This window comes from Protopterus annectens, chromosome 7.part0 (genome assembly GCF_019279795.1).
Source record: "Protopterus annectens isolate FY-2018-M chromosome 7.part0, PAN1.0, whole genome shotgun sequence".
Classification (NCBI taxonomy): Eukaryota; Metazoa; Chordata; order Ceratodontiformes; family Protopteridae; genus Protopterus; species Protopterus annectens.
Genome location: NC_056739.1, coordinates 272,095,528 through 272,118,772, shown reverse-complemented (window position 1 = coordinate 272,118,772; position 23,245 = coordinate 272,095,528). Strand labels below are relative to the sequence as shown.

At 39.3% G+C, this 23,245-nt stretch overlaps 1 protein-coding gene across 1 annotated transcript in view; it reads right to left on the bottom strand.

Moving 5' to 3' along the window:
• Positions 1–1,758: 1,758 nt before the first annotated feature.
• PIK3C2B (phosphatidylinositol-4-phosphate 3-kinase catalytic subunit type 2 beta) overlaps positions 1,759–23,245 on the bottom strand; it is a 1,063,900-nt gene continuing 1,042,413 nt past the window's right edge. Inside the window, exon 33 of the mRNA XM_044076750.1 lies at positions 1,759–9,867. Within this exon, the coding sequence (XP_043932685.1) occupies positions 9,676–9,867 (192 nt within the window). The 3' untranslated portion in view covers positions 1,759–9,675. The remainder of the gene's footprint in view (positions 9,868–23,245) is intronic.

The following is a 23,245-nucleotide window of genomic DNA, read 5'->3' as shown; positions in this document are numbered from 1 at the left end:
CAGGAAATGGATTGTATGTACGCCCCTAAAATCAGGAATGATTTGGAAAATTACAAGTTCAACATGTGTGAGAAAGGTATGGCTTCTGATCTAAAGCACAGTTTCTGCCGTTATTCCTATATGGTTTTGCATTATTCATTAGATGTGAGTGACGTACAGAAAATGTTATGTAAAAACTGGTCTATTCTTCAGTGCAATAAACTCAACACTGAAAGCATTTTAGAGAAGCCATTCAAAACCTCTCAGAATAATTTCTTCTTGACATCTAAATGTGGCCGCTCCCACCAATGTCCCTTTATCGACACTGATTTAGGGGTACACTACTTGAAAAAATATTGGGAATGAATGCACAAGGTAAATGTAACTGCTATACTGAGACAGTTGTGTACCAGGTGAGGTGCTGCTCCTGTCCTGCCTGTTACATTGGCAAGACTAACAACGCACTTAATAAAATATACCAACACCAGTACAGCATTACTAGAATGGATAGCAAGAGTGCACTTGCTAGACATGCTTCTGTATGTGTTGGGTTTAGTAAATTTAAATTCATGGTACTTGAACATATTGATTCTGCTGTATATTCAGGGGACTGGCAGAATTGGCTTTTACATCGAGAGATGTTCTGGCAGCTCCATTTGGATGCTGCAAATTATCCAGGTCTTAATGAAGCTATTTCTATCTCAGGGAATTATAATTGTGTGCTGCTAGATTATAATATATATTTTTATATCTTTACATCTTGCTTGCTGTGTCTGCATTTTAGTATGCTCAACATGCAATGTGATCCACAGTGTTTTGCTTTTTGACAGGCTTTTTCCCTATGCTTACTTGTGATTGTTTTTTTGTGGGGGGGGGGTGTCATTGTTTGAAACTCTTTAATGAGTCACATTAGTGAGACTCAGTTTCTTTGATTCATTCATGATTCTGAAGATGTCTTATAGACGAAAGTGTGTAACTGTAGTTTTAATGATAAAGAGTTCCAGAGTCTTAGCTACCTCATTGCTTTTGGTTCCAAATAGACAGGTAAATTAATTCCACTTAATCTGTCATTTTACACCTGGTGTTTACCTGCTGCTGCTATCACTTTCCTCTGTGGTTATCGCTCAGATATTCCTTTTTTAAGGGTTCCCCTGCTGTGGTGTTGTCCTGGTTTGACCCCTAACACTGAAGGATCTCCCTACCAGTAGAGCCCTACACACAGGTTCCCTCCATCTGCAGTTTGCAGGTCCTCTAGGTTCTGTTAGGTATACAGCCCAAAGGGACAGGGTCAGATGAGAATCCCTGTTACTCTGGGTCATAGTGGGCTACTCACTTTTTAAACCACACACCTGTGACATGCCTGGCTGTTTCATCTTACTAGACATTCAGTGGCACCATGAAGGCTCTGCCCTTAACTATGTGATGATGTACACCTCTTTGCCCATCGAGCTAATGCAGTCCTTGACAAGCCTTTGCATCACCACCAGGGCTCATGCCCAGTCAAGTGCCATAGGATACACCCCCTGTCCCTGCAGTATAAAACAAGCAGGCAGACCCTCATCCCTCCTCTCTCCCTATGTCAGTTCCAACAGGTGTCTGAGGCATTAGTGGAACTTGAGTCACCTGAGTCATTGCCATGGCTTTATCCCCATACACCAGCAGAGCTGAGGTCTAAATTTTCAGGAAAATATGCTCAGTAATTATGCCACATCACTACATTACACAGCTATAAATATGCATTTTATGTTTTAAGACTCTGATTAAATGTTACAAATGATGTATTACACAATAATCATTTATTTTTCCATATGTGTACAAAAACAAAATGACAAATACCATTCTTCAACAACACTGAAATCGCTGTTCTCTAGTCAACATTCAAGGCCAGTTTAGCACATATTCTTGCTTCTTTCAAACTGGATTCACAGAGATGAAATTATAAACTGAAGCGCAAAGATAAATAATCCTTTTGCAGCAAGTTAGAAAAAAATCCATACATTACGCTGCTTCCTGTGTTTGACTTGCATCATGTCCATAGCTGCACAGCAGACTTTAACAGGCAAGCTCATTTCAAATGCAAATAATTAAGCTTTCATATGACATGCTGACACTGACTGTGTCAGTTTAAAAAAATATATACATAAATAAGGACTAAAGAAGCTATCACCACAGTGATATTTATTTCCAAGAAAATATGTTCCCTGTACAACAAGCTACAATGGTGTTTCCCAAAAAAAGGAGTTGTGGTGAAGTCCACCAGAGTGCAATAATGCAGTGAGAGTGGTGTGAAGTAAATGCCAAACAGTCAGTATGGGGCTACGTTTCAGTACATGGCGGGAATGGATACATGAGCTGTTTGTGGATCTGGTTCTTATTTCTTCGCTCACTATCACCTCATAAGATTGGAGGGGTCACAGAAACTACCACAAAGATAAATTTGTCATCGTGGACCAAAGCAGATCAGGAATAGTGGAAGAGAAGATATAATCAGTTTGTTTTTAAATCTCTTTATAATTAAATGTACTTTCAATTTGTCTCTTAGTTTAAACAATATTTGTGTTTTTTTATTCAATTTTAATGGCGTGCATAAAGAACCTCTGATAGAAAAAATGTTAGTCCTTGAGCATCTGGTTGTAACCAAAAAAGAAAACTTAGCTTAATTCTAATGTTAGTTGGAGTTAAACATTTTCCTGTCTTAGTATCATTGTTGACTTTAAAGTGAACTGAAGTTGTTAAGGTTGGATATTCTGGCGTAAACAACCAAAAAAAAAAAATTTTTATTGTTTTATCATTGTTATTTGCATCTGCCATTTTAGAGACTTTTCTGGCTCGTACAGTATTTGCTGCAGAAGTGTCATGGCTGTTTATGTATATGTTTATATATAGATAGATATACACAACAGATATACACATATATGTGTTTGTGTGTGTATATATATATATATATATATATATATATATATATATATATATATATATATACATATACGTACATGGTTTTCTGAATTGCACAAACGAAATACTGACTTTAGCACTAATGACAGAATGTGGACAGGCTACTGCATATGCTCCAAGGATTAATAATGGAGCACGCAAATTAAAAAAACTATTTTGTTTTCAGGGTTGGGGGATCCCCACAACCCCTGTTAATTATATATACTACCTATGAGATTGGTCAATCCCAGAGAAAAATGCATATTCACTTGTCAGAAGATTGTTGATCTCATGCACCTGTCAACCATCTGTTTCTGTCAACCAAACAGATGTTGCTATTTCAGCATTTCACTCAAATGTACCACACACACACACACACACACACTTACATCATATACACACACTTGTGTATATATGCATACATACACATATTGTTTCTGCTTCTTTATGCATTTCAACCTATTCATGGCTAGGACCAACCATCATGCAGTATGTTTTCATAAATCTAGACTAAATTTAGTATTTTTTACTTAAATTCTTGAATCTACTGAAATAGTGTCTTTCTTTCTGTAAAATCTTTTGAAGTAGCACATCATAAAATGAATTACTGTTCACCTAAAACCTGCAGAAGTAATCACTGGAGATATATATATAGTGTAAAGGGTAAAGTATTTAAAGTATTAAAGACTGGTGTCTAAAAGTTAATTATCAGAAACCTGAGTGGCCATTGGCTACATCATTTTTGTTTATATTTTTGGGTGAGATTACACATTATTAAAGTTAGGTGGTACTCTGAAGCAAAGTTACTTCTGTACTGTTCTGCCATGTATATTCTGTCCAAATAGTTTCTGCTGAAACACAGCAACTGAAGTTTTCTCTCTGCCAAAGATGGCTGATGTTCAGGTTGAATTTCTTTAACACAGGCAAACAGATGCTGATATCTGAGTAATGTTATTTTGCAGAGTGATTGCTCATTCTTCACTAATAAACATAAAGTGAATGTTGGTAATGACTAGATCCTAAGTACAGCAAACATGTGGTGTTTCACTTGGAATAGGGGTGATGGGGAGGCCATGTTCTTATCAGTGTATGTCTAAGTATTACAGCTGTCTTTTCTAGATGAAAATTCATACATTAAGACAGCTGGAGAAAAAGTTGCTTGCTCTGTGTGAGTGGAGTCACTGTTCAAATGTTGTTTTGTGTTGTGTTCTCCAAGACTGCAGTCTCCCATAAAAACAGCAAGACATTTTTTTTCCTTTGCTGTGTATTCCTGATGAATCTTTCAGCAAGGTGCAGTGGAATTGGTGTGAGATTAATAAAGTAAATGTGGAGTGGACAAATCCTATCCTCAAAGAAGTCCTTTTGTAGTTTTAATTTTGGTGTACTCAATCATAAAATCTCACAGCTTGAGGAGATGTGTTGCAAGAATATGTCTATTCTGGCTGTCAGTTTTAAGCTGTATTTGACAGGGAACTGTGTATTCCACGTGTACTCAGGATATCTGTTTTGAGCTATATTTGCCAATAAATTGTGTATTGTTCTCAGGAAAGTCAAGCAATACTTGTACAGGTATACAAAGCACAGGCTTGTAGTTCTCAGATGATAAATAAAATGTGTGAGGTTTAACCAGGACAACAAACTAGTTCCTGTCTTATTTATATTGTCCAGTAAAGTGATGCACTGGCTTAACAGACTGTTACTGAGAGTATCGTCAATTTACATTACTGGGCACATCATTTTCTGTGGACCTAAGCAAATATTCTCCTGTATCTTTATGAATCTAACTAAACATGACTCTTACAGCAGGATATATCTCACATGGGAACATACATTCTGACAGCATGTAAGTTCTGTTTGGCTTACCAGCCCTTTTATGTCCTAATTTACTGGACATGGTACAGATCCTGCCCTAAGTGAATTCCAAAACCATCAGAAGAACTGCCATATGACATCTTTCAGTTGTGAATTCTGGTACTATGCTACTGGTACTTGTTTTAGGAATGTTATTCCAGTATCCTTCACCTCTTCCATGAGTTATTCTGATGTCTCCAATGGGCTGCCCATATATCCACTGCTTGTTTTCAGAGTGGGCAGGATTTTTGTTCTGCTGTTGTAATTAACTGCCTGAGCTTGCAGGGTGAGCAGAGAAAGGAACAGTGCAAACACAAAGGTCTGTTCCTGTGTTTCCCTTTACTACAAACAATTTGGTTTAGATCCTCACGTTAGATGCTTCTCATGTGGTGTGCAGTGCTGCTGTAAATGAAGAACAGTTCTATGGACGTAATTTTGAAGTGCTGTGAATAGAAAACTATGATAAGATAGCAGAGCTTTATGTAATCTGAATCCTGTAAAATAACCTGCAGTACTCAGGCAGTTAATTAAAACAGCAGAACAAAAATCCTGCCCACTCTGAAAACAAGCAGTGGATATATGGGAGAACACATAGCCAATATGGACACAGGCAAGATGTTCAGACTCCACATGGAAGATACCCCAGTCGAAAATTGAACTGGACCGGAGAACCAAGTACTAACAGGGTGTAGCAAAGGTGACCACTGTACTGTTCGAGTTCCTATATGTAATCACTATTTCCTTGCCAGAAGGTACTCATGAAAACATGGAAAGAATGACAGTACCGGAATTACTCAGGCAGCTGGGATTCTTAGTGACTGCTGACCAAGGTGAAAGAAATTATGACCCCCTTGTTAGGGAGTACACTCCAAACACAGCAGAACCTATGGGAGACATCTTATACCAAACCTTTCCTGTCTAGAATCCAAAACAGTGCTAGCTCCCTAAGACTTACAAAAACAAAACTCATCTTCACAATGGAATGTAGAAAAAACTCAATAGGTCAGAAGTTAACAAGGAGAAGGAGGTGAACAATGTATTATCATGATATGGATACATCAAACACTTACATGCCACTTACTACTTTTGAAGTTTCGATGTCAAAAAGTAATGCTCACAGAGATGAGTACAGGCAGATTTGTCTGACTAAATCACCTAGGTGGGACATCCTACTAGATTACTTCTAGGTGGGAAGTCCTACTATACTACTTCTAGGTGGGAAGTCCTACTATACTACTTGTAAGTGTGATGTCCTACTATACTACTTGTAGGTGTGATGTCCTACTATACAGTTTGATGTCCTACTATACTACTTGTAGGTGTGATGTCCTACTATACTACTTGTAGGTTTGATGTCCTACTATACTACTTGTGGGTGGGATGTCCTACTATACTACATCTAGTTGGAACATTCTACTATATTACTTGTGGACGGGACGTCCTGCTATACTACTTGTAGGTGGGACATCCTACTACACTACTTGTAGGTGGGAGGTCCTACTACACTACTTGTAGGTGGGAGTTCCTACTATACTACTTCTAGACAGCCAGAACTACGACTCCATAAAGTAAGACCAGTGAAGTAAATGCTTCAGTAGGATTCATCACGCTGGAAAGAACCAGGGAAATTGATGTTTATATGGCAGGTGGACTTAACTATCTGGATCATCTTTTTAGGGTTTATGCCATGGATACTGAGAAGCTGCATCATCCATGCAGTAGCAAGCCTGTAGTACAGCAAGAAGGCAGTGAGTCTTTTTGTTACAGTGTGCTGTGGATTGGAAGAATGTCAGTATTTATTCTTGGTCAGAAGATGCACTCCTCATACGTACTACATCAGAGAGCCGGCATTAAATATGCTGCAGTATCTGACAAGTATAAAATATGGATATGTATCATGACTGCTTATCTACGCAGTTCAGTCTAAAAAAAATAAATAAATAACAGTTAATTCTAACAAACTATCTAAATGAAAAAGGCCGTGGGCTATGAAGCCATGAATGTGGACCACTGAAGTACTGCACCTCTTACAAACTCCAATGCAGTTTGTGCATCTGTGAATCTGAATGATACATTTTTATGACTGCAGTTTCTGCAGAAAGTGCGCAAATAGTCTGACTCCCTAATCACTTTCCATGAGAGTTCTGTGTGAGTTACAGAAAATAGCAGATTTCACCTTATATAAAGGGCAGTGCAATATCATCTACTTATTTAACGTTTTGCTACAATTACAAGATACAGAATGCACACTTGTATTTTGAAACTATTAATTACATAATTCAAAAACTATCATGCTGACGGCACCAAAAATAATTTTTCATTGCTCATTTTCTTTGGGGCACTGTGCCATGTACTAAACCACTACGAAGGCATGATCATAAATCATAAAATTACTCAGGAAAGGTTTGTGTGTGTGTGTGTGTGTGTGTGTGTGTGTGTGTGTGTGTGTGTGTGTATGTATGTATATGTGTGTGTGTGTGCGCACGCGTGTGCACGTGCGTCCACCTCTGTGTACTTCTGTGATGGGAGTAAGTAGTCTAAAAAGCTTGAAAACAACTAATTAAAGAGTTTGCCACCTGGATGTTGTCCAGTCCCTTTTTAAGGTTTACACCAGTTTTAGGTAATGTAAATTTTAACAAAATAATTTGTTAGTAACCATTTCATGGTATGGAAAAGGTACAGAAGGGAGGAGATAAGGACACAGGGAAAGGAGAATGCTGAATTCAGTTAAAAGGCAGACTAGATAGGGTTACTGTCTGTAGTTTGCTACCAAGCAAATGTTAAGTGTTACAGTCATGAGTGGAAGGCTAGACATAGAGTATTGTGAAAAAAATTCAAGACATTCTGTACACATTTAAACATTTTAACTTTCATTCAAATGTCTTTCAGGTCTACCTTTCTCCTGAGGAACGATACATATATATATATATAAATATATATATATAAACACACACACACGCATGCACACACACACAGAGAAAGAGAAATACAGACATATCTGTGAGAGTATCACAAAGCCAAAAGAAGAACATTCCAACCTTATATAATTGGCAGGATGAACTTTGCTTCAGCTGAACAGCATGATTCTTTTTGCTTTTAGAGAAATGTTCATCTACAAGTAACTAGAATTAATGTGATTCAGTTTCTCATACTGAGAAGAAAAAAATGTTTACCACACTTAAAAAGTATAATGTTTAAAATAAACACCTGCATGTCCAACTGCTAAGGCGGGTTTAAAACTGTCAAATTAATCTTACCTCACATACAGTGTATATTTTGGAAATAATTAACAGTTGCATATGGAATTGTGAGTTTGAAATGGAATCAAAATAAATTCTGATAAACTGCATAACATTGTCATAAAGTACTTTACAATCATTGGACCAGTAAAAAATTAGAAAGCAAATGCACGTCCTTAGCATTTCTGATTAAAGTACAAAATGTGTTAACCGTAAAAGATGGTAAAACACTGAATGGTAAAGATGGCTGCATTGTCTATCACTTGCCCTGCTGATCAATGCAAAAAGCCCCTCAAATATATAAAACATTTATACACAAATGCCATACTGTTTTAATATTGTAAATACATTCCTTATTTTAAAAAAGGATCAGGAAAAAAGCTGCATGAAATCTTTGAAAATGCCAGTTTCCATAACAGTTGCATATAATTTCTGTTCATTTTGAACTTACATTTCTAAAGCAGCTCACAATCAATCTGCCACTGAACAATTCAGAAACTGTCCAATTTAATAAACTTTGTAGGATTTTTACTTGTTCCTTTCCTTGAGCAAGGCATTATAGTGGATTTTAGTGCACTCCAATACAGCCCCTGCAAATGCCTGATGAATATCTGCAGATTGTGTCAAACTCTGACATCTAATATCACAAGTACCTATCAATAAAAAGTCACAAGTGGCACTATAAAATATTTAACAAAATACCTGTTGATTAGAAAATACTTAGATCAGAAGTTACCATCCAGTGTTTCTCCTGTAGCTAGCAGTTAATTAACACGGTACAGGTTTTTCTTCTCACAGTGGGAAAATCAGTAATAATGCTTGCTCTGCTGCAGCAGACATGTAATGCTGCCCTAGATGACTGCTGCTCAACTGCTCTCATACCATCAGTCAATATCATTCTTTTGTTAAAGAAACCATAGTAGTCAACTTGCTTTTTTAACAGTCTTCAGACATTTCCAAAAATTCTGGGTGCTTATTAGATGGTATTAGTCAGTCAAGGAAGATTTTCATGCTTAAGTGCCAAAGAGTTCCTGCTTCTCCTCAATGTTTTTTAAACCGTGAAATCAGTCTGTCAGTGAAAGAACAGGGACACAGCTATAATAAATTTTAGGGAATAATGAATGCTACAGTGGAACCCCCATGGAATAAATGTATTACATTGCAATACAGACTTGTAAGAGTCGTGTACCTTTACATTGAATACACATTTCTGATGATGCAGAAAGGTTTACAGTTTTCCTTTACTGTACACAGCAGATATTAACTCAGGACATTCCTCGATGACTTTAAGAAACACTTAGAACTGAAGCTTATCTGTCAAGTAAGCTTTCCCAAAGGAACACTTCCTTAAAAAAAAAAAAAAAAAAATGTTATTATTCTGGTTCATATTCCCTTGACACAAGGTATACGTCTGCCATGTTACAGTCCTTCTTGTCACTATGTGACATCTGATCATGGCTTATAACTTCCCTAATTGGAAGGTCTTTATCTTGGCATGAAGGCCCATCTCAAAAAAGCTGGCCCTTCACAATAGCCAAGATTAAATAAAAATTCCTGGAAAAAGTATTCCAGTGTCGATGGCCTTGATATAAGGCATGAGGACATCTCACAATGTTGAATAAAGATGCTGGACACATGTCCAGTGTCTGGGTTAGTCACTAGCTACTAACAATTAAGCTAAGGTTCCCGACACTGTGGATCCCAATTGGAACCAGCCAATCTTCTCTTTGGTGAGGTCTAGATCTTTCAGCTTGATATGCGTTTCTCCCAAAAGGATGTTTTCACGAAATGCTTCTTCACTTAGAACTCGCAGGTATATGACTCGTTGTTGAAGGTCTCCTTTGGGAATGCCATCATAAATCAGCTGGAAGAGAGAAACAAAATGATCTATTTAGAATAGTTCTGATGATATTGCCTAACTCTAATTATGATTAGATGCACTAAGTGAATGTTTTTTTTTCCTAAGTGACAGTATCGGTACGGTGTTCATCTCTAAATGCATGTCTCCAAAATCTGTCATGTGATTGTATCACTTGAATATTACATATCATAATTACTGGTATAGGCCTTCAATTCCATAAAATAATGCAAAAAAAAAACTTTGTGATGAGAACGGAATGCTACTCATTGATATGGACAGTCTATCCAACTACTATGCTGCTATTCTGTTCCATGCCTCTTTTGCTAATTTTGGCATGGATCCATGACTCCTAAGTATACAGTTAAGGTTCCGATCTCTCTCTCTCTCTCTCTACATATATATATATATATACATACAGATATATAGATATATATATCAATTTACTTTAATGAAAAAAGAAACGAAGTTCAAATTCCATATGCTACAGTTTTTTTTTTTTTTTTTTGTTTCCAGGTAATCTATACCCACTCATCACAGTTAGCTTGTATTCATTTGAAGAAGTAACTATTAGTTTTCCAGTTATTTGGATTTATTCTCCATAATCACTTCATAAATACTGCATACTTTCAATTGAATTGTAGTCAGTCTTTGTCTGTATTTAAACTTGCTTTCCTTTATAAACAAATATAAACAAATAAAGGGCCTATATCATTTGAGCAAAACACCAATTCAGTGAATAGCTATTCATCGACCCCTATTCAGTGAACTACCCTTTTATCAAATGATCAAATCAGTGAATGTTTTCCTAGGGCACTAATTTAGCAGGTCAACATACCGAGTGATGCACATCGCATTATAACCCCCCCCATTATATATACTAACTCCGAGATTGCATTACAGTGGGAAAAAGGGCAGATTTTCACATGTTGGCCAAGTAGCTTACTGCCATAGGAAAAAAAGTTTGCTGATTTGTGCGTTTGATAAAAGGATGTTCACTGAATAGGGGTTGATGAATAGATATGCACTGAATTGGTGTTTCGATCATGTGATACAGACTCATAAATAAAGCAGCTTTATATGATTTTTTTATAGTATCTGCTGAAGATATATATAGATATCTTTACTATTTTTGATATTTTGACTCCTTTCATGCTGCAGCTGGACCACCTGTTGCCTGAGACCTCTGCTAATTCTATGGGTTTCCCTGCCTTAAGTAATTCCCTCAATCAGTGAATAGCCAGGCATCCAGCAAAAGGGGCAGGGTATAAAAATATAGTACAAACCACAGCATGGGAAACAGAGAGGAGTATCCTCATATGCAGCATCACATATACTGCCCATAAGAGGGATTTTTTGTTATGCAGCCTGATTTGCAATGTCCTGGAAATATAACATACAGTGTCATGCAATGGTGCCACGATGGAGTTGTTACACCTACGTGGTTATGCACTTCTCTTATGTCCACCAACCATACATTTTGGCTGTCACCTCAACAGCTGCAATCATCAGAGTCTATGACATTTAGGCATGTCCCCAGTTTACTCCCACATTATTTCTCCCTGAGAGAGTTGATCAGGGACTGCTTCATCATTCATTGCTCCTCATCATCAACTCCTAAAGCATCGGAACCACTAATCTAGCCTGGGTCAGCTGGGTCATGTTCAGGACTTCATCTTCAGGACTTCATCCTTCTTTGTTATAGAACCAATTGTTCTAAAGCAGTCACTTCCGGGCCTTGAAAACTGCAAGGCAGGCAATGCTGGCAATGCTATTAGTTACAAGTTTGATATTTTTGTTACATTATATGCCATGATAGTAAACAACAAAATGGAATATTGTGTCTTGGTAAGGGGAGAGGATACACTTTAGTGATTTGTATGAGTGTTTCTGTGCTTTATCCCATATGGACAACAAAATGATGGAATAGCTTGTTTATTCCAAAGCTTTTCTACCTTATCTGGTTTACTATGAACATGCAACAGTTCAACGCCAAATAAGGCTTTAACAGATTAAAATACTATATTCCACTTTTCCTGTCTTGTATTATTATACAGATACCATGAGTTTTTTTTTAGTTGAGGTAAGTAAAATTCAATGTACTTAAATGTGATAGAGATTTCAACCTTGTACAATATCATAAAAAAATTACATAATAAACTTTTTGGGCAAATCTATTGACTTTTTTAGAAAAAGTTATGGAATATTACAACTGCTTGAAAACATATGTTAGAAAACACTTACTGATACACATTCATTTCTTTAAAATTAATGTTCAAATTCATTTTTTTTTTAGGTTTTAAAGACCATTTGTATTCCTTATATCGGTAGGGTATAATTATTTTCTGTCCATTCTAATAAATTGTTCATATGTTCATAGGTAGGTACTAGGCTATCGGCCCTGGGGACTATACAAGCCCATCCAAAATTGGTACCCTGGCTTTTGTCACCCAAGAAAATTATTTTCCTGTGCCACTGTTGAGCAGAGCTACAGAGGTGATCCCCGGGGTGAATTTCCTATTTCCCATCCAATCATCAAGATTTTTCTTGAAGAGTGCTAATGAGGAGCTTTGTTTGATATAGATAGGTAGTTTACTCCAGAGTATGGGAAGTCTCTGTGACAGGAATCTATCCCTCCGGCATGTTCTGTTTATTCTGGTGACAAGGTTTAGGTCCCTAGAGCGTGTAGCTTGGAAGGATTGGGATTTCTTTACATGGAGCATGTCCAACAGCTCTTGGTTTGACATAGCTTTGTATGTTAGGCAGAGATCACCTCTGAGTAGGCGATATACTACGGAGTAAAGCTGGAGTTTTTTGAGACGGTCTGTGTAGGGCATCTGTTTGAGGCCGGTAATCCTCTTTGTGAGGTATTTCTGCATCCTTTCCAGTTGTTGTAGATGTCTTGTGAAGTACATACCAAAAGGGGTGTTGTACTCTATAATGGGTGTGATGAGTAGAGGGGAACAATTGCCTCTTTTTTTCTGAATGAGAAACCTTTTGTGATGAGGTGTGCCACATAGAAGGATTTCCTGACTACTGTGATGATGTGATTATCAAAGGAGAGACTACTGTCCACCTGTGTCCCAAGGTCTCTTATCATACTTTCGGTGTTAAGTATACTACCGCCTATGTTGTAGTTCATGGGTACAGTGTATTTACCAAAGGAGATGACAATGCACTTTTTGGCATTGAGCTTGAGGCCATGGCTTTGACACCAGGCATATGTCTCAGTGAGGCCCTTTTGTAGGATGTCCACATCGTTAGGAGTTTCGATTATGGCTCCTAGTTTGCAGTCATCTGCGAACTTCATTAGCGAAAGAACTTCTGTGTTAGCCTGTACTTCAGAGAAGTAGATACCAAACAGGAGAGGACCCAGGACTGAACCCTGTGGTACTCCACTTGTCACTGATCTGAAGTCGGATTTGGAGTCGGCTACTTTCACATTGTGGGTTCTGTCAGTGAGCCATTTGGCAACCCATCTTGTGACATAGGGATTTATACCTAGTTTAATGAGTTTATCTATAATTCCAGAGTGGGGGATGGTGTCGAAAGCCTTGGCAAGATCTAGATAGGCTGTGTGAACCACCATACCCTTGTCTACGGCTTTGGTGACTGCTTCAAAGAAGTCTATCAGGTTTAGCAGACACGATCTGCCTTTTACAAACCCGAACTGGGCGGGGTCCAGAGTTTGGAGATTACCAATGTCTTTGTTTATAAGTTCCATGATGATATGTTCCATGGCCTTGCAGACCAGGCTCATCAGGCTAATGGGGCGGTAGTTCCTGGGGTCCTTGGTGGCTCCCCTCATGTGGAGTGGGATAACCGTTGCTGTGCACCATTCAGCAGGCACAAAGCCTGAGGTGAGGCTATGATTGAACATGGTACTTAGGTGGGGTGCCAGTTCGTTCTGTAGTTCGTGTAGAACGCAACCTAGGATGTTGTCTGGTCTTATGGATGCTGTGTTCTTGTCTTTGGAGAGTGTGGTTTTTACCTGTGCAGCCGTGATTAAAGAAACTTTGCATTCTTTCGGTATAGAGATGGGCTCTTTAGGGGGTGAGAGGGGGGTAAAGTTAGCACTGAACCTATCTGCCAGGATGTTGGCAATATCAGTTGGGTCTGTATATTTAGTGCCATTGTGCTGTAACTCAGGGCAGATCTGAGTGTTGCCATTGAGATTCTTGACATAGCTATAGAATGCTTTGTGGTTGTCTTTAGAATCAGTGACGATTTTGTTTTCATAACTAGTTTTGGAAGATTTTATCAGGGATCGCAGCTTCTTACTGAGGCTGACCAGGGAGCTCCTCCACTCATGGGATTTTACTCTCTTTTGCAACAGTTTCTTCCTTCTGTTGTAGAGTTTGTTTATGGCAGGGGACCACCAGATTGGCTTCCTTTTTTTGGAGGATAGCATCTTGGGTCTGTTTGGGATAGCACAATCCACACACTCGTGTAAGTGCTTATAGAGTGCATTTGTGTAGGACTCAGCAGTCGTGACTGTATTGTCCATCTACATGGGTGTCATGAAGTTCGCCACTTCTGTCTTAAGAAGCATGAAGTTGGCTTTGGAGAAATGTTTTACCATGGTTCCCTTAATGGGGGGTGGGGGCGGGATGTGGATATCTATGGTGATTAGCTTATGGTTGGATCTGACCAATGAGGAGTTGACTTCAGGTGTGAAACACCGGACACTCATGTTGGTAATGAGTAGGTCTAGGATATTGTTGCCCCTGGTGGGGGTGTGGATAAGTTGATCCAGGGCATTGGAATTTATGAATTCCAGAAAGCGCTGAGCGAAGGAGTTGGTACATGAGTAGTTTTCCCAGTTAATGGTGGGGTAGTTGAAATTGCCCATTATTAGGGTGCTTGGTTGAACCCTAATACTTTCCAGTATATCAATAAAAGAGGAGTGGGAATCCTGGAGCATGGTGGGGGATCTGTAGCAAACTACAATTTGGATTGCAGTTTTGCCCAGAGTTAGTTGCACTTGGATAACCTCGGATGCATTATGCTGAGCAACTAGCCTGGAGGTATGGATACCCTTAATGAATATGGACACAACTCCACCTTTGGTGTTCCGGTCCAGGTTAGATGGCCAAAAAGTGTGGTATGAGTTATAGCCTGGTAATGCAGGGATGCTCTCTGGAGCCTTGAACCAGATCTCAGTCACTGCACAGATATCGATGTTCTCCATTTTAAGGAGTGTCTCAAGGCAGTGCATTTTGAGATATAGACTTCTAGCACTGAGTAGCATTACCCTCAGTTTTATCTTGTCTGTTCCTGTTACGGTGGTGAATTTGTCATTTGAACCTTGCCTAAAAATGGCACTATAGGGGCAGCAAGAGCCTTAGCCAGTATCCAGAATCCCAGGGGTGACAGGTGCAGACCATCTCTGGCAAGCATTGTGGTCTGTCCACCATGTCATCCCAGGCAGACAGATACCAGATCCCCTTAGAATGACACCAGAAGCTTAGCCAATTGTTGAAGTCAATCATTTTGTCCTTGTACTGCGGTATCATTCTGGGCGTTGGCAGGATGCTACTCAGGGCTAAGGTCATACCTGCCTGGGCTGCAAGATCAGAGAGCTCTTCCATGTCTCTTTTCATGTAGTCCAGGGAGGTACATCTCAGGTTGTTCACACCAACATGGACAATGACAGAGTCATATTTGTACTTCTTGTGGAGTAACCTGAGTGCATGGGTTATGTGGTGGATCCTGGCATCTAACAGGCAGCTGACAGTAACCTTCTCCTTGTTTAGCCTGGTGAGTGGGACATCAATGTGCCTGACTATAGAGTCACCTATGATTAGTGTGTTGGGTACGTTGTTTTGCCTTATATGCTGTGGTTGAGTGGCACATTGAGTCTGTGAGCTATGTGTCATTTGGATTGTGTTGGGGGTTGCTTGAGTTTCTGCTTTGGAGGTCTCTGTTGCTTGAGCAGATTATTATAGAGAGCCTCCGCAAATGTTTTCGTGTTTCTATGCATGGATTTTGGTGGTGTAGGTTTAGTGGGACTATGTGATGAGTGTTGTGTGGTGCAAGTGTTTACCTTCTCCTCTTGACTGTCAAGTTCAGCCTTGGTTGGAGAGAGCTTTACCTCCAGTTTGGCTAGATAAGTGCATCTCTCACAGGTTGTAGTGTTGGGTGGTAGGAGGACAGGGTTGTCTGTGTACATGAGGCAATTGCTACATTGCCCCAAGATGCCCAGATTCATCATCCCTTCATCTTTCCCTGTCCGTTCCCAGTTGGTTAAGGGTCACTCAAGTCTCTTGGGCTCTGTTCATCATCTGACAGGGATATTGTATTTTATGGTGTGGAAATCCCTTCCTCCTTTTCTGGGTATCCCACAACCTCCTCAAGGAACAAATTCATTTCTATTCAGAACTACTTCAGGGCTTTTTGGTTCAGGGCACAATTCAAGTTGTACCCACTGCCTAAGAAGGAAAAGGGTTTTATTCTAGGATGTTTCTGGTTCCCAGGAAGGAGGGCACCTGGAGAACCATTCTGGATCTTTCTCAGCTCAACAACTTTCTAAAGGTCCCTTCCCTTCAGATGTTGTCCCTTCAGGGTCTATTCCCTTCTTCTTCTTCGCCAAGCTTTCTTAGTATCCCTGGACCTCAAGGATGCCTATCTTCACATCCCCATTCATCCCATTTTCAGGATTTTTTTTTTTTATGTTTTGCTGTTTCATCCCTGCATTTCAGTTCTCTGCTTTGCCCTTTGGCTTTTCCATTGCCCCAAAGGTATTCACCAAAAGCCTCACTCATGTCATTGCCTTTTGCAGGCTGAGAAGCGTTCAAATCTTTTTCCTTATCAGGACGACCTACTCATTTGATCTTCATCAGTTTATGGTTTGTGTGTTACAAGGCTTGGGGTTTACCAAAAATTTTCAGAAATCAGTCCTGGTTCCTTCTCAGAATCATGTTTTTTTCATTTGTAGGGTCCAGCCCATTCCCATGCTGGCATCCCTGCCTCCACCCAAGGTTATTTCTTTAACCACTTTTTTCACACTCTTCTTCCTCTGGCTCCAGTCACAGCTAGGGATTTTCTCAGGGTTCTACGATTCATGGTTTCCACCATTCCTGTGCTGCCTCTAGCCAAACTCCATATGAGAAAACTACAGTGGTTTCTAAAGTCAGCGTGACTTCAACAGTGTCATCCACTGGACTTTCTAGTTCCTTTCCTTCCAAAGACATGCATCTGGAGTGTTTCTGTCCAGGCCTCCACTGAAAATAGGCTCTGTCCTAGTCAGACTTTCCCGGTCAACACATGTTAAAATAAAAAATAAAAATGCCACAAACTTGACCTTCAGTGATGGATTCATCAGCTTTCTCTCGACCCAGGACTTGCTTTTCAACTCCCAGTTGCATTTCAATAACTCAAGGTCCAGAGTTTCTGGCCTTCTCATCAGAAATCAAATCACATCAACATAAAGGAGATGAGAGCTCTCCTTTTAGTTCTTCAGGCTTTTCATTCCCTCTTTCTTCCAGGGCCTCTCAAAAGTCTTCCAAGACAATACCACATTGATGTAGTATACCAACAAGCAAGGGGGAACATGGTCCTACCTTCTTTCAGAGTTGCTCTTCAGGTCTGAGATCTAGCTGTCCTGTATCGAGCAACTCTTCAGGCTGTCTACATTCCTTCAGAGCAAAATATAGAACTGCTTCAGGAAGGCAGAAGGAACAGTTCCATTACACAGGCTCACAAATGGGTGATTCACAGAGACGTGTTTCTGGACATTGTCCATCAGTGGGGTACACCACAGGTATATCTTTTTGCCTCCCCTTTGAACAAATTCCTCTTTTCTGTGCCAGAATCTTAAGTTCTCTGGCTTGGAAGATGGACGCATTATCTTTTTCTTGAGAGGGGATGTTTCTCTATGCCTTCTCTCCACTTCCTCTTATTCCGAGGGTCCTGCTCAAGATCAAGCAAGACTTCCTCAAAATCTTGCTAATGACTCTCTTTTGGCCCAGACAACATTGGTTTCTCCTTCTTCTTTACTTAGCAAGGGGCAATCACCACAAATTACCTCACAGGGTGGACCTTCTCACACAAGACATGGGGTCTCTAATCCATCCCCACTTGTCCACTCTTCAACTGATGTTGTGGGTGACAGGGTTTTGATTCCCTTTAGGAACCTTTTTCTGAGGACATGCTCTGGGTTCTACAGGAGGCCAGGAAACCCACTACAGGATGCCAATTCCATCCTTGAGGCTGCTACTTGGACTTCTGTCTGTATCTTCACTAAACACTATAAGTTAGCTGTCGTTTCCAGAGCAATAGCTGCTTTGCAAGAGCTATCCTGCATGGGTTTCTAGAGGGTTCCTCTGTGCTTACTCCTCTCAAGTTTCCTCTTGAGCTTTTGTATACTCCCTTATGGAAAGAACACTGCAACAGTGACATGGAAGGACATAAAACAGTTGTACAAAATCTTTCCATAATGGTAGATCTCCTTCTCTTCACTGTTGGACTATTCACTCCCTCCCTCCTCCCCTTTCTGCTCTATCCTATTCCTTATGTCTTCCTGGCTTGGAATTCCTTTCCTCTTTCTCCTTCTGGATGCACATGTTCCGCATAGTTCCTAGGAATATTTGCTCCTCCTGGGGATTTTCAGTTCTGAGGTGTGGATGTCCGTACATCACCGTTATGGCCTACACCTTGTGTGGTGTGCATACATGTGAAGTACAACATCTATATATTCCTAAGGCTTTGGTATACTGTCCGGATTCTGACCTACCCTTGGCTGGGAATCCCTTATGTAAAGTGAAGAGAAGGACATCTACTGTTATGGTAAGATTTTACACAACTGTTCACCAGCAACCTCCTGTTGTCCAAGACTTGATGCAAGAATGGCTAAGGAAAGGTAAACTGAAGCCTAATGATGAAAGGCTAATAACAGCTGTACAAGATAATGGACTTGCATTTGTGTCAGCTTCAAAGTGTCTGAAGAACAAGTGGGAGAAAAGGGCAAATATAGGTGCTGTAAAACAGACCTAGAAACAGTTGCACATCTTTTTGCTGGGTGTGATACACTCATGGCTGAGGATCTGTACACTGAAATAGACAATTGTGGTAAGACTGTTGCACTGGGGACTGTACAAACACTACAATGTAGAAGTAGTTGATTAGCATTGGAAACATGAACCACAAAGCATTATAGAGTATGATGTTCATATGGCATGGGATCACTCATTACCAACAGTCCAAAAAATAGATGCAAAAAAAAACAGATATAGTACTTGAGGAAAAAAAGACAACAGCAGCATTGATCACTGAAATTGCTGGACCTAATAATTACAATGTCTTGTATACAAAGAGACACAAAGTCATAAAATACCAGGATTTGCAAGCAGAAATTACAGGTATATGGAATAAAGATACCTAGACAGTTTCAATACTAGTAAGGGCAACAGGTCTAATAAAAAAGAATTTACAATCATACTTAAATATGACATCAATACATGTAACCCCATATGAACTACAGAAGGAGGGAATTCTGGGCACATTGTTGGAGCTGAGAAGAGCACTACTGGCAAACATCAAAGACTGAAATAGTACTAATTTCTTGAACTCTAACCGTACCCGGACTTATGTATGGCGTCCATCACCATCATGGTATTAGAAACCCTAAAATTGGAGACATAAAACACTGTTCTTCCTAGCATATGTATGATACGTCTCTTTAACTGTTGTATTTAATATGTACAATTTATTCAATACTATTTTAAAATGAGTATCTAAACAACCCTTCTATTACTCATACATTTCCATATCATGATCCTGCAGTGACCTATATCAAGGGATGAAGACTTAGAAAATAATTAGATCAACTCACTTTTATCAGTACATAATGGATGTTTGACAGTGGTAGGTAAGTAAGAGAATATCCATCAGTAACACTCCTACAGAACCCTTTGTCGTTAAGTCATACTTTATATCACAGCTGGCACTTTATCTGCATTATCTTTTTGTATTTAACTTCTTTTTGTGACAGGTCATTAAAAGTTAAACAGCGATGTTTTTACTGTTTCAGTACAAATGTAGGGGGCATTCTGGCCCACTGACATAGTGGTAATGTGTCCAAGCAGTATTTGAATTTACTTCAGATAAGGATAGAAGTGAAGATATTGTAAATCAGTTTTGAGTTTGCTGAGAATATGCACAATACGCTGATGCTTATTCTGATCACATCCACATTATGGGAGCTGCCTGGCTCATCTGCATGGGGAAGGGCAACAAAATGTTAAGAATAAAATAATTAATGTATGAATTTCTTGAGTTTTTCAAAAAAAAACCTGTTTCAGAAAAGGCACAAAACTTTGGAAACTTTTGTATCTTTGCCATGGAATTTATAAATTAAAATGTTGAACATTAGAAGAATAGTCCAGATTCCACAATAGAATGTTCAGGGTAAAATCAAGTCAATTTCTGCGGGGCTAAGTAAAATGGTGTCAAGTTCCATAAATTATGGACTGTTAGTCATAACTCTCAACCTGGAAACATCAAAAATCTGGAAAAGGACCATGAAAAATAGGTACAAATCTGTACGCTGATTAACATAAAATTTGCATACATAATTGTAGAACCCCACCCACTCCAACGGAATTGTGGGATGCCAACTTTTAAATGTAAACTAAAGAACAGACAACTAAAATATGGCACAAGAGTCCCCCTGCAGCCATTCCAATATCCCATCACCTGGCTATTTCGCCCCATTTACCATAAACACCAATGTGTGCATACTGCTTTACTTCTACAATGATTATTTGGATTTCATTTTTACATTTTACGGCACAATGCACAAACACTAACAGACATCTGCTAAACAAAGCAATACTGTCTCACAGTGAAAATAGACTTGGCATTAAAACTTCTCTGCCCTTGAAACTCACATTCATTGAAACAGCATTAAAACCCACACCACATCCAAAGAAAATGCATCTGGCCAGTGGTGGATAAAGATTACCTTTGGGCTGTTTTCAAATCATTGGCCCCTGGCACAAAAAACAAGAAACATACATGTGCTCTTTAATATGCCTTCCAGACTTTATTAAATTATATTCCTTGTATAATACAGCACACTTGTTAGACAGAGCGCATTTTAAATTTATTGTTTGAACATTTTTTCCAGTAGGCATGACTCGCACTATATATATATATATATATATATATATATATATATATATATATATAAATAGAATGACAGTAGTGTAAGCTATAGGCATCTTGCTATACAGACAGTTTGCATTACTTATTGGATCTATAAATAAACAAAAAGGAAAGCAAATTCCAAAGGCTGATTAGCTCATAAAGCAGACTGGTAAAGTACAAGCAATAATTAAAGGAAACTAACACGTTCTGCTGAGATCCTGTTCTGAAATGTCAGATTCCATGCACTTATTTAGTTTACTAAGTATTGTGCTTTTTGAAGTAAAAAAGAAAAGTATCACAATAATTATCATTCTTTTATTTTATAAAATTGCTTTGAGAAATACTAGGAATTCAACATCTTGAAGATTAAGTCTCCTAACATAACTATAGTTTCATTTTAAAGTCAGAAAATGAACACAGACACATAATACAGCATTTAATTCAAAACTGTAGAAAGCCTTTTGTTTTGATGAGATAAATATAATATGTTCTTGTTTAAATAAAGACTGCTGATTAAACAGCTGCACTGTGGCATAGAGTGATAAAGCCCCAACTATGGCCCAGGTAATCCAGGTCTGCTTACAGGCTCAAGTGTCTAATAAAGCAGCAGGGTGGGATTGATGCCATCTCCCATGATGATATCTGGTGGAGAACGAGGATGTTGTGTGGCTAGAGAGGTACAGTCCAAAGAGGTGAAAGGGTGGGGCATGGCTGTGCTGATGCAAAGGTGAGGAGCTATACTTACATCCTCACTGTATGGGCATAACCCCATGTATAGCAAAGAAAGGGAAGCAGTAACAAGGCAGGCCATACATATAAAGTCCCCTGACAAATGGTAGAGGACTGAGATCCCACCATGATGCCTTTTATGATCTGTATGGGCCCCAGCCAATATTGGAGTCTCAGCGTTTTAAATGAAGCTGGTAGACTCAGCAATGAATATTGGGCACTGACTGCTGTAGGACAAAGCTAGGGAGGGCCAAAGAAAAATAGAGACTACTAAGAAAGTAAAATACAGACTACTAAGAAAGAAAAATACAGACTACTAAGAAAGAAAAATAGAGACTACTAAGACTAGTGACTAAATCCAGTGGGCTGGTATATTCCCTTTACAACATGGCTTTCCTGCAAGCTATTTTATGCTGAAAAAATGTTTCCTTAATCAGCACCAAATGGGATACTATTCTGCTGGTAAATAACTAAAAATGACTTCTTCTAAAGTCAGCTTTAGAAGACCCTGTGTTGTACTCAGAAAGAATCTTTATTTGCAGTGTCCAAATTTCAGCAACAGAGGAAATATCTGTTGCCAGTCATGCTGGATTTCAAACTATGACAAGTAACCTGTAACAACTCTAATAGATAGCACATGAGTGTCACAAACAAATTGCCTGTGCAATATAGAGAGTAGCAGGCAGTGTTCCTCTGCATATTATAACTGACCAGTTCATGAAACAATTTAGTTAGGCTGCTCATTCTCAGACTTCTTTAGCTCCACAGCAATGTAAATGTGACAGCACACATGCACACACACACACACACACACACACACACACACACACACACACACACACACTGCTCAAGCCCAGAATAACTGTGTGTTACCTAGCTTCTCGAGTGCAGCCAGAATCAGAATCGTTCACTCTGCAGTACCCAGGACTTCCCGACCCACTCACAAGTGCAGCCAGACTTCCCGTTCGCAGATACTAAAAGCTTGTTTCCTTCTGTTTCCTTTCTTCCCTCTCGCAGAGCATTTGAACAGCTGGAAATGTGTCCAGAGCCCTAGAGCTTAATTCCGATAGGCTGGTAGCCCGATGGAGCCAACGTCATTGCGCATGTGATGACATCAGCTGAAACAGAAAAAGAGAACAAAAAAGCTCCAAAAGAACGGAAATGAAGGGGTGCCACTCGGGAATTGTGGCACCCCAGTATTTGGACCCCAAAAATCGAGTAATTCGGTACGGTTGGGAGGTATGCTTTTAGTACTTTGAAAAGCTTTTACTGGTGGGGGTTTACTTTTCAGCATTTATCTTCATGCAACTCCAAGGAAGTTTTGCTGGAAACTGGGATACTCCGCTACTGATGCATTCCTATACCTTGTTGAAGGAGGCGTGTGATAACAGAGAGTGACAGGTAAGTGTAATAAATGTTTTAAACCACTGTTTTTCAAACACAGAAATGTCTTACAAAATCACCTCTACATAGCCACCAGCCACAGGACTGTTGAAATGGATGACAT